This window comes from Alligator mississippiensis, chromosome 2 (genome assembly GCF_030867095.1).
Source record: "Alligator mississippiensis isolate rAllMis1 chromosome 2, rAllMis1, whole genome shotgun sequence".
NCBI lineage: Eukaryota > Metazoa > Chordata > Crocodylia > Alligatoridae > Alligator > Alligator mississippiensis.
The window spans coordinates 237,485,413-237,503,175 of NC_081825.1; the positions used below are offsets into that span (position 1 = coordinate 237,485,413).

Below are 17,763 nucleotides of genomic sequence, written 5' to 3' on the forward strand. Positions count from 1 at the left end.
GAAACAATAAGAAAGGCAGTACATTTGTTTTTGATGCTCAATTTTCATTCCATTCTTTACCACATAGTTGCTGTTTATTTATAATCCTTGGCTATAATCTTGTGTTAACCGTGCCTTTCTTTAAAAAGGACTAATTACTCTTTACTACTGTGCTTTGTCTCTGGCTTCTTTCTCCAATTTTAAACAATTACATTTAAAAAAAAAAATTAGAGAGAAAGAGTACTTTAAAAAAAAAGTCAGACATTCAGGCAAGATTGCACAGGAATAGCTGTCCAAATTATAATTGGCTTTTTGACACACACACACACACACACACACACACACACACACACTCTTAGAGCTCTATCACAGGAACATCAACTATAGAATTGACAGAAACCTCCTGGATCATCCAGTCTCATCTCCTGCTATTACTAGCAACCACATCATAAAACCCATTTCATAAAACTCCTGGCAGGTTGTTTTAAAATTTTACTCTTACAAAAGTCAGAAACCTTCCACTAATTCCCAGACTAATTTATTTACAGACAGTTTACACCCATTGGTTCTTGTATAACCATAACTACTTTGTAATGAAAACAACAGCATTTATAATCAAATGCATTTATTATAATTCCTGTAATACAAAATATAGCAAAACATCCACAGAAACAGATTTAGTCCTCATGGCATGTGCATTAGCTATATTAAGACATCTTACACATGCTAGGGTAGGCCATAATTCAGTTCTGTCGGAATGCTTAATATGTCAGCATAAACAAGTGGAGTTATACCTAGACAATAAAACCTATTATTTACAGCTCAATTTTGATTTTTAAATAATACTTGTTATCAACTCAACTCCCCTTTCTAGAACAGAAAGATACCCAAGCAAAATTCTTGTTAGACTAAGGCACACATTATCACATTGGACATATAAGAACAGAAATTGGCAACTGGGCATCTTATTTGTCAGAGAAAGAAGATGTATTAAATAGGATTTAGGCTGCTGAAGCTATGGTCTGATTTGGAGTTCTGGAAGCTGTCACAGTGGATTCCTTTTTGCAGCTCTCTCCACTTCAGTACCTGTTCTGCCAACTCTTCCACTTCTGTTACCAGCAAATCTATTTTTGCCAAAGCATTATCCTGGAAGACAAGATAGGAGATGAAGAAATAAACTCCCTCAAACTAGATACCTTAGTATACTATCGAGAGATAAAGAAGGTGGTCTAAGTAATCAGCACTGCATTTTAAGAAGGACAGTATTACAGGAGATAGTTAAATATAGGTCTTTTTGCTACTCACCAGGTTTTTCATGGTCTGGGGTATTTGAGGGATGCTCCTTACCGTCTGCAGATGGCTTTCTAGTTTCTCAATAAAGGACACTGCCAGAGTCAAGAACTCTACTACATACCTGTAATTAGTGAAGAAACCCCAAAAGGCAGCTCAAAACAACTAGAATTTAATGTTTTATCCTCTCATTCGTGTCCCCCAGTCAACTGACTCACTTACACATAGGAACCTACCTAATTTGTGAGGGCTACAACGCAATTAGATGGTCTGAGAATGGCATCAGTCACTATTTTCACAGCGAAGCACACCAGGGCCCCCCACACCTCTGATTGGCCAAGGGGGGGCAGTAGTCCTGGCTCTCCCCAGAGATTGACAGATGGCCATCTGTCAATCTTTGGGGAGGAGTGGGACTTCCAGGGCCCCTTGGCCAAATCAGAGGTGTAGGGCACCCCTCTCCCCTGTGGTCTGCTGTGAAAATCAGAGGTGTAGGGCACCCCTTCTCCTCCATACTGTCATGAAGCCAGGGCTTCCCACCTTTTTGCAGCTCCCTCCTTCCCCCACACCCAGCTTGCTGGTCATCTTCCAGCTTTTTTGCAGCCCCCACACTTTTTTGCAGGGACCAACATTTTTCACAGGGGACCTACCAAATTCATGATTTCTGTGAAAATTGCAAATTTGGTAAGTCCCTACTTATACTGCCTTCATGGGAATTCTTGACTTGCTCCATGGAGAGGAATACCTCAGCACCACTAGATCTGAGTATCAGCCATGCGCAAGAGGGCAGATCTGCCAGAAGCAGCACTATTATTTACATTTTTTCAGCAAGTGTTCACTTGGGTAGCAAAAGAATGTAAGTTACACATATAGGCCACATGCAGGCATTACATTTCTACCAGGAGAATCACAGTTTTCCCAACAGAAATGAAAGAAGTGTACAAAAGTGTTCATTCAATTTCTCCTGAAGGAAACTTGCCTATTTTCAAAGATCTTCCAGGGTACAACCTGGAAGATCTTCCTTGTGACAGAGTTTCTCTTGCAAGAATGTTTGTGCACATTCCCCTCCCAGTCTGGGTGTGGAAAAAAAGGGGAGCAGTGCAGACCATCTCAGCATGGGGGCTCTAAAATGCTGCACCCCTCCCTTCCTGTACCAGTCTTGGAATAGAGGGGAACAGCAGGGCAATGCTCCCCACCTTTTCCCTAGACCTGGGCAGGAGGGGAGGTAAAGTGTTGTGGGCACTAGTTTTGAAGTGTCACATGGCAGACCCCCCCCCCCCCCCGCCAAACTCAGCACTTGCAGAGCCCTGACCCCACAGCCCCACACACAAGGCTGCAAGCACCAGCCTTAGATATATGTGTGTGTGTGTGTGTGTGTGTGTGTGTGGGGGGGGGGGGGGGGGGGGTGGGGAGTAAAGGAAGAGGGTTGAAAAATCAAATAAAGTTAGTCCCAGTCCAGGGAGCAGATAGGGAGATTTGTCTCATTACCCTGCTCTCCTACCTGGGACCAAGAGGAATGGAGCAGCCTGCTCCCCCATGCCTTCTGCAGACTGAACCCTGGTCTGGGGAAGGCACCAGGAGCAAGGGAGATGGGGCAGCTTCAGAATGAATGCCTGTACTGTTCCCTCTTCTGGAACAACTTATAGTGGGGGAAATTTCTCAAAAGTTTCCCCTGCTAGAAATAAATACCTGTTGGTGGCCACAGGAGCAAAAAAGCATACCATGTCCATGGGTTTTTTATCCATGTGTGGAATTTGAGCTCACTGCAAAGGAAGAAGACTTGTGCTATCCTAGAATATTTTTGGCAATGAAAAATAGTGTTCTCAGTGTAACTAAGGTGCATTGTAAACCCAGAATTTAATTTATTTTTTAAAGGTACAAGTGAAAAAAAGGAGATCTGCTGGAAGGAAAAATGAACAAACATTCACTGCAGAGAAGCAATAAGTCTTTTAAAATGTACAGGTATGAAAAAAGTTTAGTTTTTCAGATGTGGTGGTTACCCATAAATTTTTCTTCCCATTCTTCTTGGTAATGAAGGAATAAATAATATGTTGAAAATATTTTCATTACCAGTTGCTCAGCACTGTTTGCATATGTTAAAAGTGCAGGTCACATCAGTGTTGGTTATTTTCTAAAAGCTCACCTGTGGAAGACTGCCTCAATAGGCAAATTTTCTTGACACAAAGGCTTCATTAACCTCTGCCTAAGAGTCTTCTTCTCTTTCAGTACTGCTTCCAGGTGTCTGTTCATATCTTGCAAAATTTCATATTTCTGGTCTACACAAAGAGGAATGATTATTTGAGATGGAATGTCTAAGGCAGTGAGCTCTTAACCTTTTTAGATTCAAGGCACCCCTTAGAATATGCCAGCTCTCAGCTTTCACTCGTTTTGGACTGCAGACACAAGATAAGGCAACTCTTTTCTTGCAAAGAACTTGGAAAGCCTGCAACAGGTAAAAATGGTTTTAACACTACGGATTCCTAGTTGAAATCTCCAGGTTTATCTTGTGAATCATGTGTAGCACCTAACTGAGTTAATACTGCCTGGCACCATTAAAAGGATCTTGCAGAACCCTGAGTGAGAATCACTGTTGTAATGGAGCAAAAGCAAAAACTCATTCTATATAGCAGATGACTAGGACTTTTCAGCAGTCCTATACATTATTTAAGCCACAGGCTTATACTCTGGTTGAACAGCAATAACCAGATAGTCCCTGCTGGATGACTGAGTAGTTCCAGAACATGTCAGAAGGAGGCTCAAGGCATTTATTCCTTCAAGAAATCACTTTATGAACAAAGGCAGCTTCAGGGGGTTAGACAATTCTAGTTAAAATCTTTAAACCTGCATCTTATATTTCATGAGTGAGATCATTTGTATAGGGCTATGTGGTGCTGTGAAAAAGACTGATAATGACAAAGCAAAAGGGCAGAGAAACATGGAAGGAATTGCTCCACGTGCTCTTTTTCAGCTTATTAAAATTAAGTCCCAACAATTCTTCTGAAGCATGTTATACATTAAGAACAAAGATACATCTGTTGAGTTATTGGGAGAGTAGCTGGATAATGTGTAACTTTGCTCTCTGGGGCCCAAGATATGCAAGAAAGCATCACAAAAGACACACGTACAATACGGAGGGTACAAATTCCATGGCTGTGCTAGCATCTTGTACTGGCTGATTAAGCACCAAAACCCGCTCTCAGGAGAAATCCACAGATGCAACAGCAGCTGCAAAGTGGTAATGAGAAACAGGGGACTCAAGAGAAGTGAAACACATTAGCTGACATTTGATCAAACAGCCTAATATTAATAGCTGTTCTATTAAACAAAGCAACTTACTCAGGAAGAATGGGTGAGCAATATCTGCTGTCTCCTTTTCCAATTGCAGGATTTCTATTTCCAGGTTTTTCTGCAATAGACATAAATAGCTACACTTGATTTTTATACAATTTAATATATTACCTACACGTGTTACTTCCCCATCACCAGAGAACTGGAGTGCCTTTATATCTGAAATGATTAATGCTACATACTTTCATTCCTTTCATGCCTGTAGAAGAAATTATTTTTTAAATCAGCAGTTGGGACAGCTTTGCTGCACATATGCCAAGGAAGATTTTTGCACTTGGTCCTGAATGTGTTGCAGCATGTAGTCATTCACATATTTCCTGAAAATAGGACCCATAGTTGAGGTCCAGATAAATGGTCTGCGTCTCAGAATTACAAGTCTCCTGCTACAGGCAAATACTTTTATGATCTAGGTGCACTATGTCTGTTAAGAGAGAGGTGATTAGACCTCTTTAATTTGATTCTATTCAATGATGAACCAGTATAGAGAATGACTAATATCTTTACATGACTTGAGTAGCTAGACAGATGTGCAGACTGCAACAGCCTCAGTAAGAACCTTTTCAGGCTTCTTTCCTGTGTATGAATTGGAAAAAAAAAGCCCATTTATGTTTGTGACTGCCTGGTTCATTACGATCATGACTATTTGGCATTTCATGGAAGCAAGGAGCTCTAAAATCAGATTAACCCCCTCCCCAATACACGAGCAGAGAAGAGATGAAATAGCTATTTTTCTCTTCCCCAAGATGTTTCATCTTTGGAATTCTAGGTCATTCAAATATATAGTCATGTAAATACTTTAAAGCTTTTTAATATTAGAAGTGCTATGCTATATTTTAATATGAGCAAAAAAGTTAAAACTATATAAAACTGAAAAACTCTAGAAGCTGAAAATGAAGTGATGAGATCATTACAACTCTTATTTAGAAACAATAAGCTATAAATCTGGATGAATGGACTGTAAGGTGGATAGAAAACTGGCAGAAGCATTGGGCTCAGACAGTAGTAAGCAACAGCTTGATGTTTAGTTGGCAGCCAGTATCAAGTGGCATGCCCCAGGGGGCAGGTTTTGTTCAATGTTTTCATCAACGACCTGGAAGACAGCACAGAATGCACCCTCAGCAAGTGTGCGGATGACACCAAGCTGGGGGGAGTAGTAGATATGCTGGAAGGTACGGCTAGGATTCAGAGTGACCTAGACAAATTGGAGGATTGGGCCAAAAGATAATCTCATGAGGTTCAACAAGGACAAGTGCAAAGTCCTTCACTTAGGATGGAACAATCCCATGTACCAGTACAGGCTGGGGGCTGACTGGTTGGGCAGCAGTTCTGCAGAAAGGGACCTGGGGGGTTACAGTGGACAATAAGCTGAATATGAGCCAACATATGTGCCCTTGTTGCCAAGAAGGCTAATGGCACTGTCATAGAGCAACAAGCCCAAGAAGCTGGAGACACCTGCCAGGGAGCAGAATGGTGGTGGGAAAAGCCCAAAGACCCAGGGAGAAGGCACAGGAAAAGCCATTATCTGGGGAAGCTTACCTGGCACAGACAAAACAGCTCTTGAGTTTTTTGTAGGCTGAGTGCAGCAGAGCAACCAGGCATCTATCAGTGTGCTCGCAGCTGCTGCACAAACCAACCATCTTAGCAGATACCTATTAAAGACCCAATCAGGGTGACGCTGCACGCTGGAACCCCGAAGAGCCAAGGTCACCAGCTGCACAGTGGAGAACACAAGGTTGGCGCGTGAAAGGGATATAGAGACCGTGGAGTCCCAAGGACATCCATACAGAGCACCTCCAAGTGAGTCAGGTTAAAAAGGAAACCTATTGCATCTGTTCCTAAGAACAAGACGTGGCAGGTGAAACACAGAGCCTTCTTTTTGGAGACGGCGCCTGGTGGACATTAGCACCAGATAAAGACAAAGCTGGCACTAGGATCACCCAGCCACGAGCCACTCAGGAGCAGCTACTTGAGCTTAGACAGGCATAGGCATACTGAGCTGCATTGGTGGGTGTCTTGCCAATAGGTCAAGAGAAGTAATTATTCCTCACTATTCAGCACTGGTGAGTCCACATCTGGAGTACTTGTGTTCAGTTTTGGGCCCCCAACTACAGAAAGGATGTGGACAAATTGGAGAGAGTCCTGCAGAGGGCAACACAAATGGTTTGGGGATGGGGCACATGACTTATGAGAAGAGGCTGAGGAAACTGGGCTTATTTAGTTTAGAGAAGAGAAGACTGAGAGGGGATTTAATAGCAGCCTTCAACTACCTGAAGTGGGGTTCAAACGAGGATGGAGCTAGACTGTTCTCAGTGGTGGCAGATGATAGAACAAGGAGCAACAGTCTCAGGTTGCAGCAAGGAGCCCGTGACCAGGGAACCAGCAAACAGGACTGCAAGCAGGAGAAGCAGTTTGCAGGCAGCTGCTGGAGGCAAGAGGAGGAAGGAGGAGAGAAGCCAGGCACCAGATCCTGCCCAGGAAAGATAAGTGATCCAGCTGCCTGTACCTTTGGTTTTTGCTGACTGTTTGTTTGGTGGACTGTGTCTGGGGTGTGTGTTCTGAGAAGCTGGGAGTGACTGCTGACTGAGTGCTGATTGCTGAGGGATTGTTGACTGCTGTAGGATTGCTGCCTGGGCCTGACAGAAGCCCAAACAAAGGGGCTGCATCAGCCCAGGCCCAGAAGGGTATAAAAGCAGACTCCCCAGGTGACCAGGGAGCCAGCGAACAGGACTGCAAATGGGGGAAGCAGTTTGCAGGCAGTTCACAGGCCAGTTCGTGGGTAGTAGCATAGCTTATTACCACACAATCGCTCTCGGTCATGGCAGACTCATCGTATCCACAGGCATCTTGGCATCACTGAGACCTTCACCCAGACACAGCCTGAGGCCCCAGACTGCAGGAGATGCCTGGTGTGGCTGCTGGCAACTGAGCATGGGGACACCCCACTTGTGGGGTGTGCTCCCTGGTGGAGTTTTTGGAGGGCCAGGTGCGGGAGCTCGAAGAGGAGATATGTCATCTATGCACCATCAAGGCCCATGAAGACTTCATTGATGGCTACTGGTGGCCAGTGTGATGGCTAACCAAGAAGACCCACCCAGAGCAACCTGGAAGACAGTCACCTTATGCTCCAGGAAACCCAAGGCCAGGGTTGCTCCTTCCCTGGCCCTGCACAACAGGTACACTCCCCTCCCTACACGAGGCGGCTCTGATAGTGACACCAAGAGAGAAGGAAGGTAAGCAGTCTGCTGCCACCATCAAGAGGAGGTGCAAGGTGGTGGTGGTGGGGGACTCCCTCCTGTGGGGCACTGAGGGACCCACCTGCCGTCCAGACCCCCTAGCCCATGAGGTCTGCTGCCTCCAAGGGGCTTACATCTGAGATGTAGCAGAGAGGATCCCCAGCCTTGTCCGGCCTTCTGACTACTACCCCATACTCCTCATCCATGTGGGAACTAATGACATGGCCAGGAGTTATCCAGACCGGGTCATGAGCAACTACAGGGCTCTGGGGGCTGGGCTTAAGGGATTGGGAGCCCAGGTAGTCTTTTCTTCTGTGCTCCGATGCAGGCTGCGGTCCCAGAAGGGAAGGATGCATTGAGAAAGTGAACCGGCAACTCCGATGCTGGTGCCACCGAGAAAGCTTTGGATTCCTTGACCACGGCACACACTTCAAGGAGAGAGGACTCCTGGGAAGGGGTGGCATCCATCTCGTGAGGAAGGTAAGTCCCTGTTCGTGGCCAAGATGGCCGATCTTTTGGACAGGGCTTTAAATTAAGATTGCTGGGGGACAGGGATACACAAATTCAAACATGCCCAGGGACCAACATACAAGTAAGCCCAGTAGATAGGGACACTGGGAGAGCCACTCTTGTGGGAGCTGAGGGAATAGTTCTCCATCAGCAGGACAGGAAGACAAGGGCATCAGAAGCAGGACTCAGGTGCCTATATACTAATGCCAGGAGCATGGGGAACAAGCAGGAGGAGCTAGCCCTCCTACTCTCTAGTGTGCATTATGATCTAGTAGGGATTACAGAGACCTGATGGGACTCCAAACATGACTGGAGTGTAGCTATAGTGGGCTAACACCCTGCATAGGAGGGACCAGGTGGGAAAAAAGGTGGAGGCATTGTTCTTTATGTGAAAGAGCAGTACACCTCCTTGGATGCCAACATAGGCTCCAAAAAATGAACAGCTTGAAACCCTCTGGGTCAAGTTGTGGGGGGGAGTAGGAGTGAGACAGACCCAACTGTGGGTTTATACTACAGACCACCAAACCAGGGGGAGGCACTCAATCTGGAGTTCACCCGAGACTTGACTGAGGCTGCACATGCACATGACATGGTCATCATGGGCGATTTTAATTATCCAGACGTATCCTGGGAGGAACACTTGGCCAAGCTGGAACAGTTGTGATCCTTCCTGACCTGTGTCAAGCAGCAATTCCTGAGTCAGGAGGTACACGGGCCAACCAGATGTGATGCTCTGCTAGACTTGGTCCTGGCCAAAGGAGACAACCTGGTGACCAACTTAAATATAGAGGGAAGTCTGGGAGACAGAGATCATCAAACCATCGTGTTTACTGTCTGGTGTAAGGCAGACAAATCGGATAGTAGGATTGAAGTCTTGGACTTCAAAAATACAAACTTCAACAAGCTTAGGTTACTAGTAGGGCAAGTGCTATGGGACTAGGGACCGAAGGCGAAAGGTGTGCACAAAGATTAGTTGTTCCTTAAGGACACGATCCTTGAAGCACAAAGGAAGTCCATTCCCATGAGGAGAAAAGGTAACAGAAGAGCTGGGAAGCCCTCTTGGTTAAATAGGGAAATCATGGTCCTCATAAGAAAGAGGGATATAAACAATGGAAGCTCAGGGTGGGCTCCAAGAAGGACTATTCCATGACAGCCCGCATTTTCAGGGAACAGATAAGAAAGACTAAAGCGGCGACCAAATTTAGATTAGCAACAGGAATCAAGGACAACAAGAAGTCCTTCTTTAGGTACATAGGGAACAGAAGGAAAACAAATGGGAGTGTGGAGCCATTGCTCAACTACTCAGGAGAGCTGGTTACTGGCAGCCAGGAGAAAGCTGAACTCCTGAATGACCACTTTGCCTTGGTCTTTCACCGGACCAAAGGGAAAACCATGCCAGGTAGAGAAGAGGATGAACACAGTAGAAATAATTGCCTTCCTACTATTGCTGTAGAATTGGTCCCGCAGGGGATGGTGCTCAGTCCAGTACTTTTCATTATCGGTCCAGTACTTTTCATTATCTAATCTTTATTAACGATTTGGGTGTGGGGTGAAGCACACACTGGCCAAGTTTGTGGATGACACCAAGTTATGGGGAAGCTTGAAGATGGGCTACAGTTACAGGTGGACCTAGACAGGTTAGCAAGTTGGGCAGATCAGAAACTGATGAAGTTCAACGTTGAGAAATGTAAAGTGCTCCACCTTGGGACGAGTAACCCCCAACACACCTACAGGCTTGGCGGTACCAAACTGACTAGCACCACAAATGAAAGGGATCTGGGGGCAATAGACCTAATGCCTAGCAGCCCACGGAGCAGGGCCCTCTGGCACATGGTGGAGTTCCCCAATAGGTTGCGGGGGGCTGGGTCCTCTTTCTCGCCATCTGCGCGGCTCCCGCTCTCCACCATCACAGCCTAGAGACACCCCATGTCCGCTATGAATAAGACAAGGAGAAATTGGCTTGACTTGCAGCAAAGGAGACTTAGGTTAGATATTACTAAAGCACAGTAATGGTTATGAAATCTCCTTCAGTGGATGTTTATAAGAACAGATGAGACAAATGTGTGTTTGGGATGGTTGAGTCAGGGGTGGGCAAAACACAGCCTGCGGGCTGTATGTGGCCCATCAGGCCATTCTATCCGGCCCACAGGGCCCCTAAAAAATTTTGAAGAGTAATATTAATCTGTCCCAGCTGCCTGTCATGCAGCCCTTGATGGCTTGACAAAACTCAGTAAGTGGCCTTCCGCCCAAAATAACTGCCCACCCCAGTTTAGATTATGGTATACTTGATCCTGCCTCTAAGCAGAAAAGGGGGGAGGGAAACAGATGGAATAAATGACCTCTTGAGGTTCTGTTCATGTCTATGATTTCATCCAAATTGTCCCACCAGCTCCCGTAAAGGGTTCATACAGATGTTAAATGAGAGAGAGAACTGGGCCTTGCGGGACTAAGTTGATGCTCCAGAGGCAAAGAAACAGTTGATCACCTCAGTTTAGTTTGAAAAGAAGGACCTGAGGCCACTTATGGGGGTGATTGGAAAGCCCTTGTTATCCTGGAAGATGGAAAAAGATATCTGATGATTAATACTACTGAATGTTTTACAGAAACCCAGATAAACTTGAGTAAAGGAGCACATCTGTGGGGGGCCAGCAGGGGAGACCATGCTCAGGGGCAATCAGCATGGGTTCAAAGGCAGGTCCTGCCTGACCAACCTGATTGCCTTTTATGACCAAGTAATTAAATCCTTGGATGATGGTGTCGCCATGGACATAGTCTTTCTAGACTTTAAGAAGGCCTTTGACACTGTCTCTCACCCCATCCTCATCAATAAATTAAGCGACCATGGCATTGATGTCTGCACAGTTGGATGGGTAAAAAATTAGCTCATGGGGCGCACCCAGAGAGTAGTGGTGGACGGGTTGTACTCAACCTGGCAAGATGTGAGCAGTGGGGTACCCCAGGGCTCAGTCCTTGGGCCCGCACTGTTTAACATCTTCATCAGTGACGTGGACGAGGGGGTGGAAAGCATGCTGTCCAAGTTTGCTGATGACACCAAGATGTGGGGCGAGGTGGACACACTTGAAGGGAGAGAGAGGCTGCAACTAGATTTAGACAGACTACAAAAGTGGGCAGATGAGAATAGGATGGGGTTCAACGTAGACAAATGCAGGGTGCTGCACCTTGGGAGAAGGAATCCACAGCATACATACAGGCTGGGGAGTTCCCCTCTTGAAAGCACAGAGGTGGAACGGGATCTTGGAGTCAGTATTGACTCCGAGATGAACATGAGCCGCCAACGCCAGAACGCAGCCAGCAAGGCCAGCCATACCTTGTCATGCATCCAAAGGTGCATCTCAAGCCGGTCCAGAGAGGTGATACTCCCCCTCTATGCGACTTTCGTCAGGCTGCAGTTGGGTACTGTGTCCAGTACTGGGTGCTGCACTTCAAAAGGCATGTGGCCAGCCTGGAGAGGGTTCAGAGGAGGGCCACCCACTTGGTGAGAGGGCAGCAGGACAGGCCCTGTGAGGAGAGACTGAGGGACCTGAACCTGTTCAGTCTCAGCAAGAGGAGGCGGAGGGGGGATCTGGTGGCTGCCTACAAGCTCATCAGGGGGGTTAACAGCAAATAGGTAGAGCCCTTTTCTCCCCAGCACCGCCTGGGGTGACAAGGAACAATGGTAATAACCTGATGGAGAATAGGTTTAGGTTAGAGATCAGAAGGCAATATTTTATAGTTAGGGTGGCCAAAATCTGGAACCAATTTCCCAGGGAAGTGGTCCTTGCCCCTACCTTGTGCAAATTCAAGAGGAGGTTGGATGATCACCTGTCTGGGGTCTTGTGAACCCAGCATTCATTCCTGCCTGTGGCAGGGGGTCAGGCTAGATGATCTGTTCAGGTCCCTCCTGACCCTAGCTACTATGAAACTATGAAACCCAGAGTTATCTATCAATTCAGCATGCATTTCCTCTGTAATGGGCCCTACTCTGAAGTTTGACTGAAAAGGATCCAGTTTACCTGCCATTGATATAAACTGCAGGAGATTACAATATCCTTTACTGAAGTAACAGAGTCATGAAAACTGTCTGACCTCTTTTCCATTAAAGTCAACGTGCAGCCTTAACATCTGTAAAATTATTTGGTACCATGACTCTTCAGCTGTTAATGTCCATACTGGAATAGTAGGTAAGTAGAATTTACCACCAAACTATTTGACTAACAAATGAAGACTCAGAATACATTACCATAGAAATGTATCCAAGCAGTCAATTCAGACACTAGTAGGAGTCTAAATGATGAAGTTCTGACAATTAAATCCTATTTTATTCATGTCAAAGTTGTCCAGTTGGTTATGAATAAGGAACACCAACATTTTGGTTCAATTAGGTCACAGTTTCTTGAAGAAGCTTCAGACAATGTTGGTTCACCAGACGTAAAGAGTTGCCTCTTTCCAGTTACTACAGAAGACCGAAAGATAATGCAATTTTTTCCTTTATGACAATTTATTCTCTGTTGTGACAAAGCTGTCAATTGTAAGAAACTAAAACACAAGTAACTAGTAAAATCTGTCGTAGTATTTTACATTTGCTCTCTAATTTTCATCACTGTGTATGTTTTCTACTGTGCAATGGTAAGAACCTCTGCAAAGAGGTGAAGTGCAAAGGTTCAGAAGAGATACTGTACTGCCTTATGTGTCAGATAAAAAACAACCCCCCCATGAATTGTGGAAAAGAGGGATTTACCTGATTAATTTCAGCTTCAAGATCTGCAATTTGTTCCATCTCTGAGAGCTTCACAAAGCAGGGGGTTTGTCTCCGAGATAAATCCAGCATTTCCTATTTAAAAAGAACAAGAAATGAAGGCACAAGGTCCACAGAAATCATCAGTCAAAAGCAATTAGAAAATTCCTAAGAGCAAAACTGTAGTGAAATTGAAAGCCTTCTGATAATTCAGTGGGATCTTGGCCGATCTTGCCAATCTCTCATTGATCTTTTTGGCAAGCACAGACAAAATTAGCCCTGGACCTTCCACAAGGGTGCCACTTGCATCCCTTTACCCTGCCTGATCTGCTGCCCTGCTTCCTGCCCATGCTCCCTGACCAAGTTGCTGCTCTGCTTTCTGGCCTGTGCTCCCTGCCTGATCTGATACTCTGCTTTCTGCTCCCTGCCCCATCTTCCACTGTACTGCCTGTCCCCTCCCCATTTGGCAGTGAGCCACACACAGAGGCTGCCTGCATCATGTGTGGCCATCCCCTTGCTGTCTCTGTTGCATTTCCTTCTGACTTTAGTGGATCAAGAAATATAAATCTTAGAGAGGCAGCTAAGCTAGTAAGACATTTTCAAGAGGCAAGAAAAACAGGTTTCTCATTGCAGGACAGTCTGGGAGTATCCACTCATAATTTGCTCTATAAAATTCATGCACTAGAATGCAAGAGATGGGACAAAATGAAAAGTGCTCACTTTTCAAAAGTATAAACTTGAGGAAAGGACAGTTATACCTTATGTGGAAGATTAATAATGCCCCAGATGGGATGAAGTTCATCACAGGCCAGGAGGTTTTTTTCACATTTTCTCTTTTCGAATTAAACATTATTTATACCAACAAAAGTAGGATTTGTCATCACAAAGGGAATCTTATTCCTGACCCACACTGTTTCAGATTTTTAATTAGTTTTTCCCCTTGAGGGATAACGTACATAAGACTGCTGACCTTCAAAGCCATGTAGCGTTGTACCAAAAGCCTGGGCTACTTGCTACGTGCCTGCTGCCTCCACAGTGGGAAGCAGCAAAGGTACCTTAGTGTTCCTACCGAGGTTCCAAGCTGATTACCCTAGGTGCAGCAGTATCATACAGATACTCTTGAAATGTCTGAGCAAGCACTGGAATGTTTGTGGCAGGTCTGGTCACACAGCCATAGACCTAGAAAGAGATTGGCTGTGGGGTGAAAGGTGGGGAGAATAATCAAGAGGTTTAAGAACCCAGCACTGGTGGATAAAACATTAATTTAGGAATCAGGAAGGCTAGGATCTCACAGGTATCTTGATAGGATTACCTTAGACAAAGCACTTCACAGTAACACCTCAGTTCCCCCTCTCCCTAGCTGTCTTATGTAGATTCTAGATGGAACTCATCCCCACAATATCTGAGCACCTTCCAGTAGCACCTTAAAGAACAAAACTAATGTGTTTCATGTATTTGTTCTGTCTTCCACTGCCCCAGGGGAAAAAATATGTGGAGTAGTTTAAAATGCGCACACAGCTATATTTATATTAGAGAAGGCAAGATAAACAAAAAAGAATCAAGTCTGGCAGTTAGAGTGGAAGGTGGTGAGGTTTGTACTGGCCCTTACGAGGTTGCCCAGACGTGCAGCAAATGCCATGAGTTATAGCAACTGCCCTCTCCACCCCCACCAACAGACATTTGCTGTTTTTTTGGGGGTTTTTTTGTTTTTTTTTGGGGGGGGGGGGGGAAATCAAACTCCATGTCTGTCAGCACCCTTCAACCACTCTACCCTAGCCACCCCCCACCCCCCAGCTCTAATGCCATCTGCAGGATGGGAGGGGGAGAAGTGAGGAAGAGGGTGCTGCCCTGCCCCCTCCCCCCAGCACAGGCTGGGCAAACCCCAGGCTGCAGCTCCCTCCCCTTCCTTTCTCCCATCCCATCCTGCAGACAGCACTGGCAGCAGAGCTGAGCTGCATTAATTCAACCCTGCTCCCGTGGAGGGACTAACAGAAATTAATGAATGTGCTCTGCTTTGGAGCATCTTCACTTGTGCCTTCCTGGAATGAGCGTTTTCAGTGGTCCAATTGGGTGACAAAATGTCACTTCTGGGTCCAATTGGGTGACAAAATGTCACTTCTGTCAGTGCTCTTAATTCCTTAGACTGACTGTTGTCCAGAATCTTGGGCCAGCTGATGAAACAGTTCCAGCTCCTGCTGATTCTGGGCTCTTTGGAGACTCTCTTATATTTGGACAGACTTAACTGGAGCCTCCAGGTGCTACTGTTGTTCGGATAAACAATGCCAATAACCACACCTCACAGAGTTTTATGCAGTGGGCAAGGTGATGCTACAGCTCAAGACCCTGAACTACTCCTCTCTATGGGGATGGGTGCTCTGGTTCTCTATGGACTACATAAAAATATCAGATATACCATACTGGGTCAGACCAATGGTCCATCTAACCCAGTAGCCTGCCAGCAATTAGCATTCTGTGAGCACAGGGAGACTCTGTCACATGCCTACTCAGAGGGTGACAGGCTATAGCCTCTGCACTGCCTCCTCCAGAACCTCTTGCTGAAGTTCTGGTTGCACTTTTCACCACACCTGCTCATTTACACACTCCCCATCTGTGGCTCCACCAAGTCTTAGGACCTGCTGGTTAACCTCCTTCTGGCCCTGGCTAAGCTAGCTATATATCTAGCCAGGAAGGAGGCTCTGGTTGGGAGGATCCCCAGGGATTGTGGGGCTGCTTTTCTTTCTGTCTCCAGGCACAGTACCACCCGGGAGTGTCTGCTGGTTCCTTTAACTTGTTTGAGGGCCAGTAGGCGCTGCCCAATGTGCTCTGCTTGATGTCCCCCCTTGGCACACTAGTTATAAACCTCTGACCTCCACTCCTGTCCCCGTTTTCTTCATTATTTGTTTTATGGAATCAGTAACACATCATTAGTGGCCCCCATTACTAAAGGGGACTTATAGTTTCCTGGGTCCTTGTTTCCCATTCATGTGTTAAAAAGCCTGTCAGCAATTAGCCTTCTGCAAGCAGAGGAAGACCCTGGCACATGCCTACCTGGAGTACACCAGGCTTCAGCCCCTTTGCCACTTCCCCCAGACCCTCTTGCTTAGGTTTTCACTGCACTCCTCCCCACACCTGTTTATTTAGGTGTTCCCCATCTACGGCCCCACCAATTACAGGGACTTCCTGGACAAGCGCCTCCTGGCCCTAAATTAGCAGTATATTGCACCAGGAAGGACACTCTAGCTGGGACTGTGGGGCCACTTGCCTATCCCTCACGTGATCTCGTCTCCAGGCAGAGCATCACTGGGCAGTGTCCACTGGTTCCCTGGACTCGCCTGAGGGTCAGGGGGCTCTGTCTAGCGTGCTCTGCTCGGCGTTCTCCCTCGGCACACTAGTTTTAAGCCACTGACCTTACTCCCACCCCTGTCTTTACTTGTCCCCAAAAATGAGCCATTGTCTACCTAGTGGCCTCCCTTTCTAAGGGAGACTTATAGTGTTTCCTTGTGGGCAGTGACCTACATTCCCTAGGCAACAAACAGGCCTGTGTCACACCGGGGCAGAGGGAAAGACAGTGAACTGGGTACGACCAGGGTTTTTCCTACTGTTCCTCTCTCACCTGCAGCCTCCAGCATTTAAGGCTCAGGAAGTTCGGATTCAGAGGCTGTGCCCCTCACTCCCGAGCTACCAATGCTCCTTCCCACCCAGAACGGTCCCATCCCTTTTGGAATCTGGCTACGTGGACACTGCCGGCTTCTACCGCACGTGGGGGCGAGGAGCTCCGCACTTGAGCAAGACGCCGCGTGACAAAGAACTTCCTTGGGTTACAGGGGCGACATTTAGGGGGTGCACGCAGGTGCACGTGCACCCCCTGAGCGTGGTAGTGTGCCCCCTTCAAAAACATGCTGCTGACACTGTCGGCGGTGCGCTACCCCGCTGCCGGCCGTGTCTGCAGGTGGTCCGTGATCCCCACTGGCTGCTGACGACGCTGCTGCCCTTATTTGGCGCTCGCCACCTCAAGTGCCAGCAGCATCTGCGGGTGATCCCCCGCTTGCCACTGCCTTGCCCCCACCAGCTGCCGGGGGCACTTCGTTCATGTTTGGTTAGTCCCAAATTTACTCCCTACTGGTTTCAGTGTGTGACCTCTCGCTCTTGTCTTGGGAGAGAGAGTAAAACAAATAATTATGATAACAATAATAAATACATTATTCAGTTAATAAATAGTATCTCCTTTCTTTTCGCCGTTTGCACACCCTGATCACAAACCCTTGCTTGCCGCCGCCGCCGCCGGCCCCAGAGCCGTGAGGCGGAGCAGCCCGGCTCGACAGCCCCCCACCCACTGGGGCCCGAGGCGCCCGGCACCTCCAACCGTTATTCCGCAGCATTTAACGGCCCGCCCCATCCCCTCCCATCTCATCCCCTCCTCACCTGGCTCACCACGCCCGCGGCCACGCACCGCGCCAGCAGCGCCCCCGCCGCTGTGGGCTGCGCCGGGTCCCAAGGGTTGGAGGCAGCCATAGCTGCTGAGGAGGCGGGTGAGGTCTCCCTCCCGCCCTCGCCATGCTGGGTGTTGCAGCCAATGGCCGCTTCAGCCGCCAGTTGGCACCTCCCCTCCGCCATGTTGGGTGTGACAGCCAATGCCCGCGGCAGCCTTAGCACGGGGTGGTACCTCCCCCC

General features: G+C 47.0%; 1 protein-coding gene across 1 annotated transcript; it reads right to left on the reverse strand.

The window, feature by feature from the left end:
* Positions 1 to 587: 587 nt before the first annotated feature.
* HAUS2 (HAUS augmin like complex subunit 2) lies at positions 588 to 17,654 on the reverse strand. Its single transcript, XM_006258494.4, has 6 exons — positions 17,515 to 17,654; positions 13,096 to 13,188; positions 4,603 to 4,672; positions 3,410 to 3,542; positions 1,285 to 1,393; positions 588 to 1,125 (listed from the first exon to the last, which is right to left on the reverse strand). The coding sequence occupies exons 1-6, from the start codon at positions 17,602 to 17,604 to the stop codon at positions 970 to 972; spliced, it is 651 nt and encodes a 216-aa protein (XP_006258556.2). The 5' UTR covers positions 17,605 to 17,654; the 3' UTR covers positions 588 to 969.
* Between the last annotated feature and the right edge of the window lie 109 nt (positions 17,655 to 17,763).

Excerpts from the sequence above, each read along its gene's own strand:
- HAUS2 (XM_006258494.4), bottom strand. The coding sequence starts at position 17,604 with ATGGCTGCCTCCAACCCTTGGGACCCGGCGCAGCCCACAGCGGCGGGG. Across the intron at positions 13,189-17,514 it reads CCGCGGGCGTGGTGAGCCAG|GAAATGCTGGATTTATCTCG; the intron begins GTGAGGAGGGGA and ends CTTTTTAAATAG. Across the intron at positions 3,543-4,602 it reads TGCTCACCCATTCTTCCTGA|ACCAGAAATATGAAATTTTG; the intron begins GTAAGTTGCTTT and ends CTCTTTGTGTAG.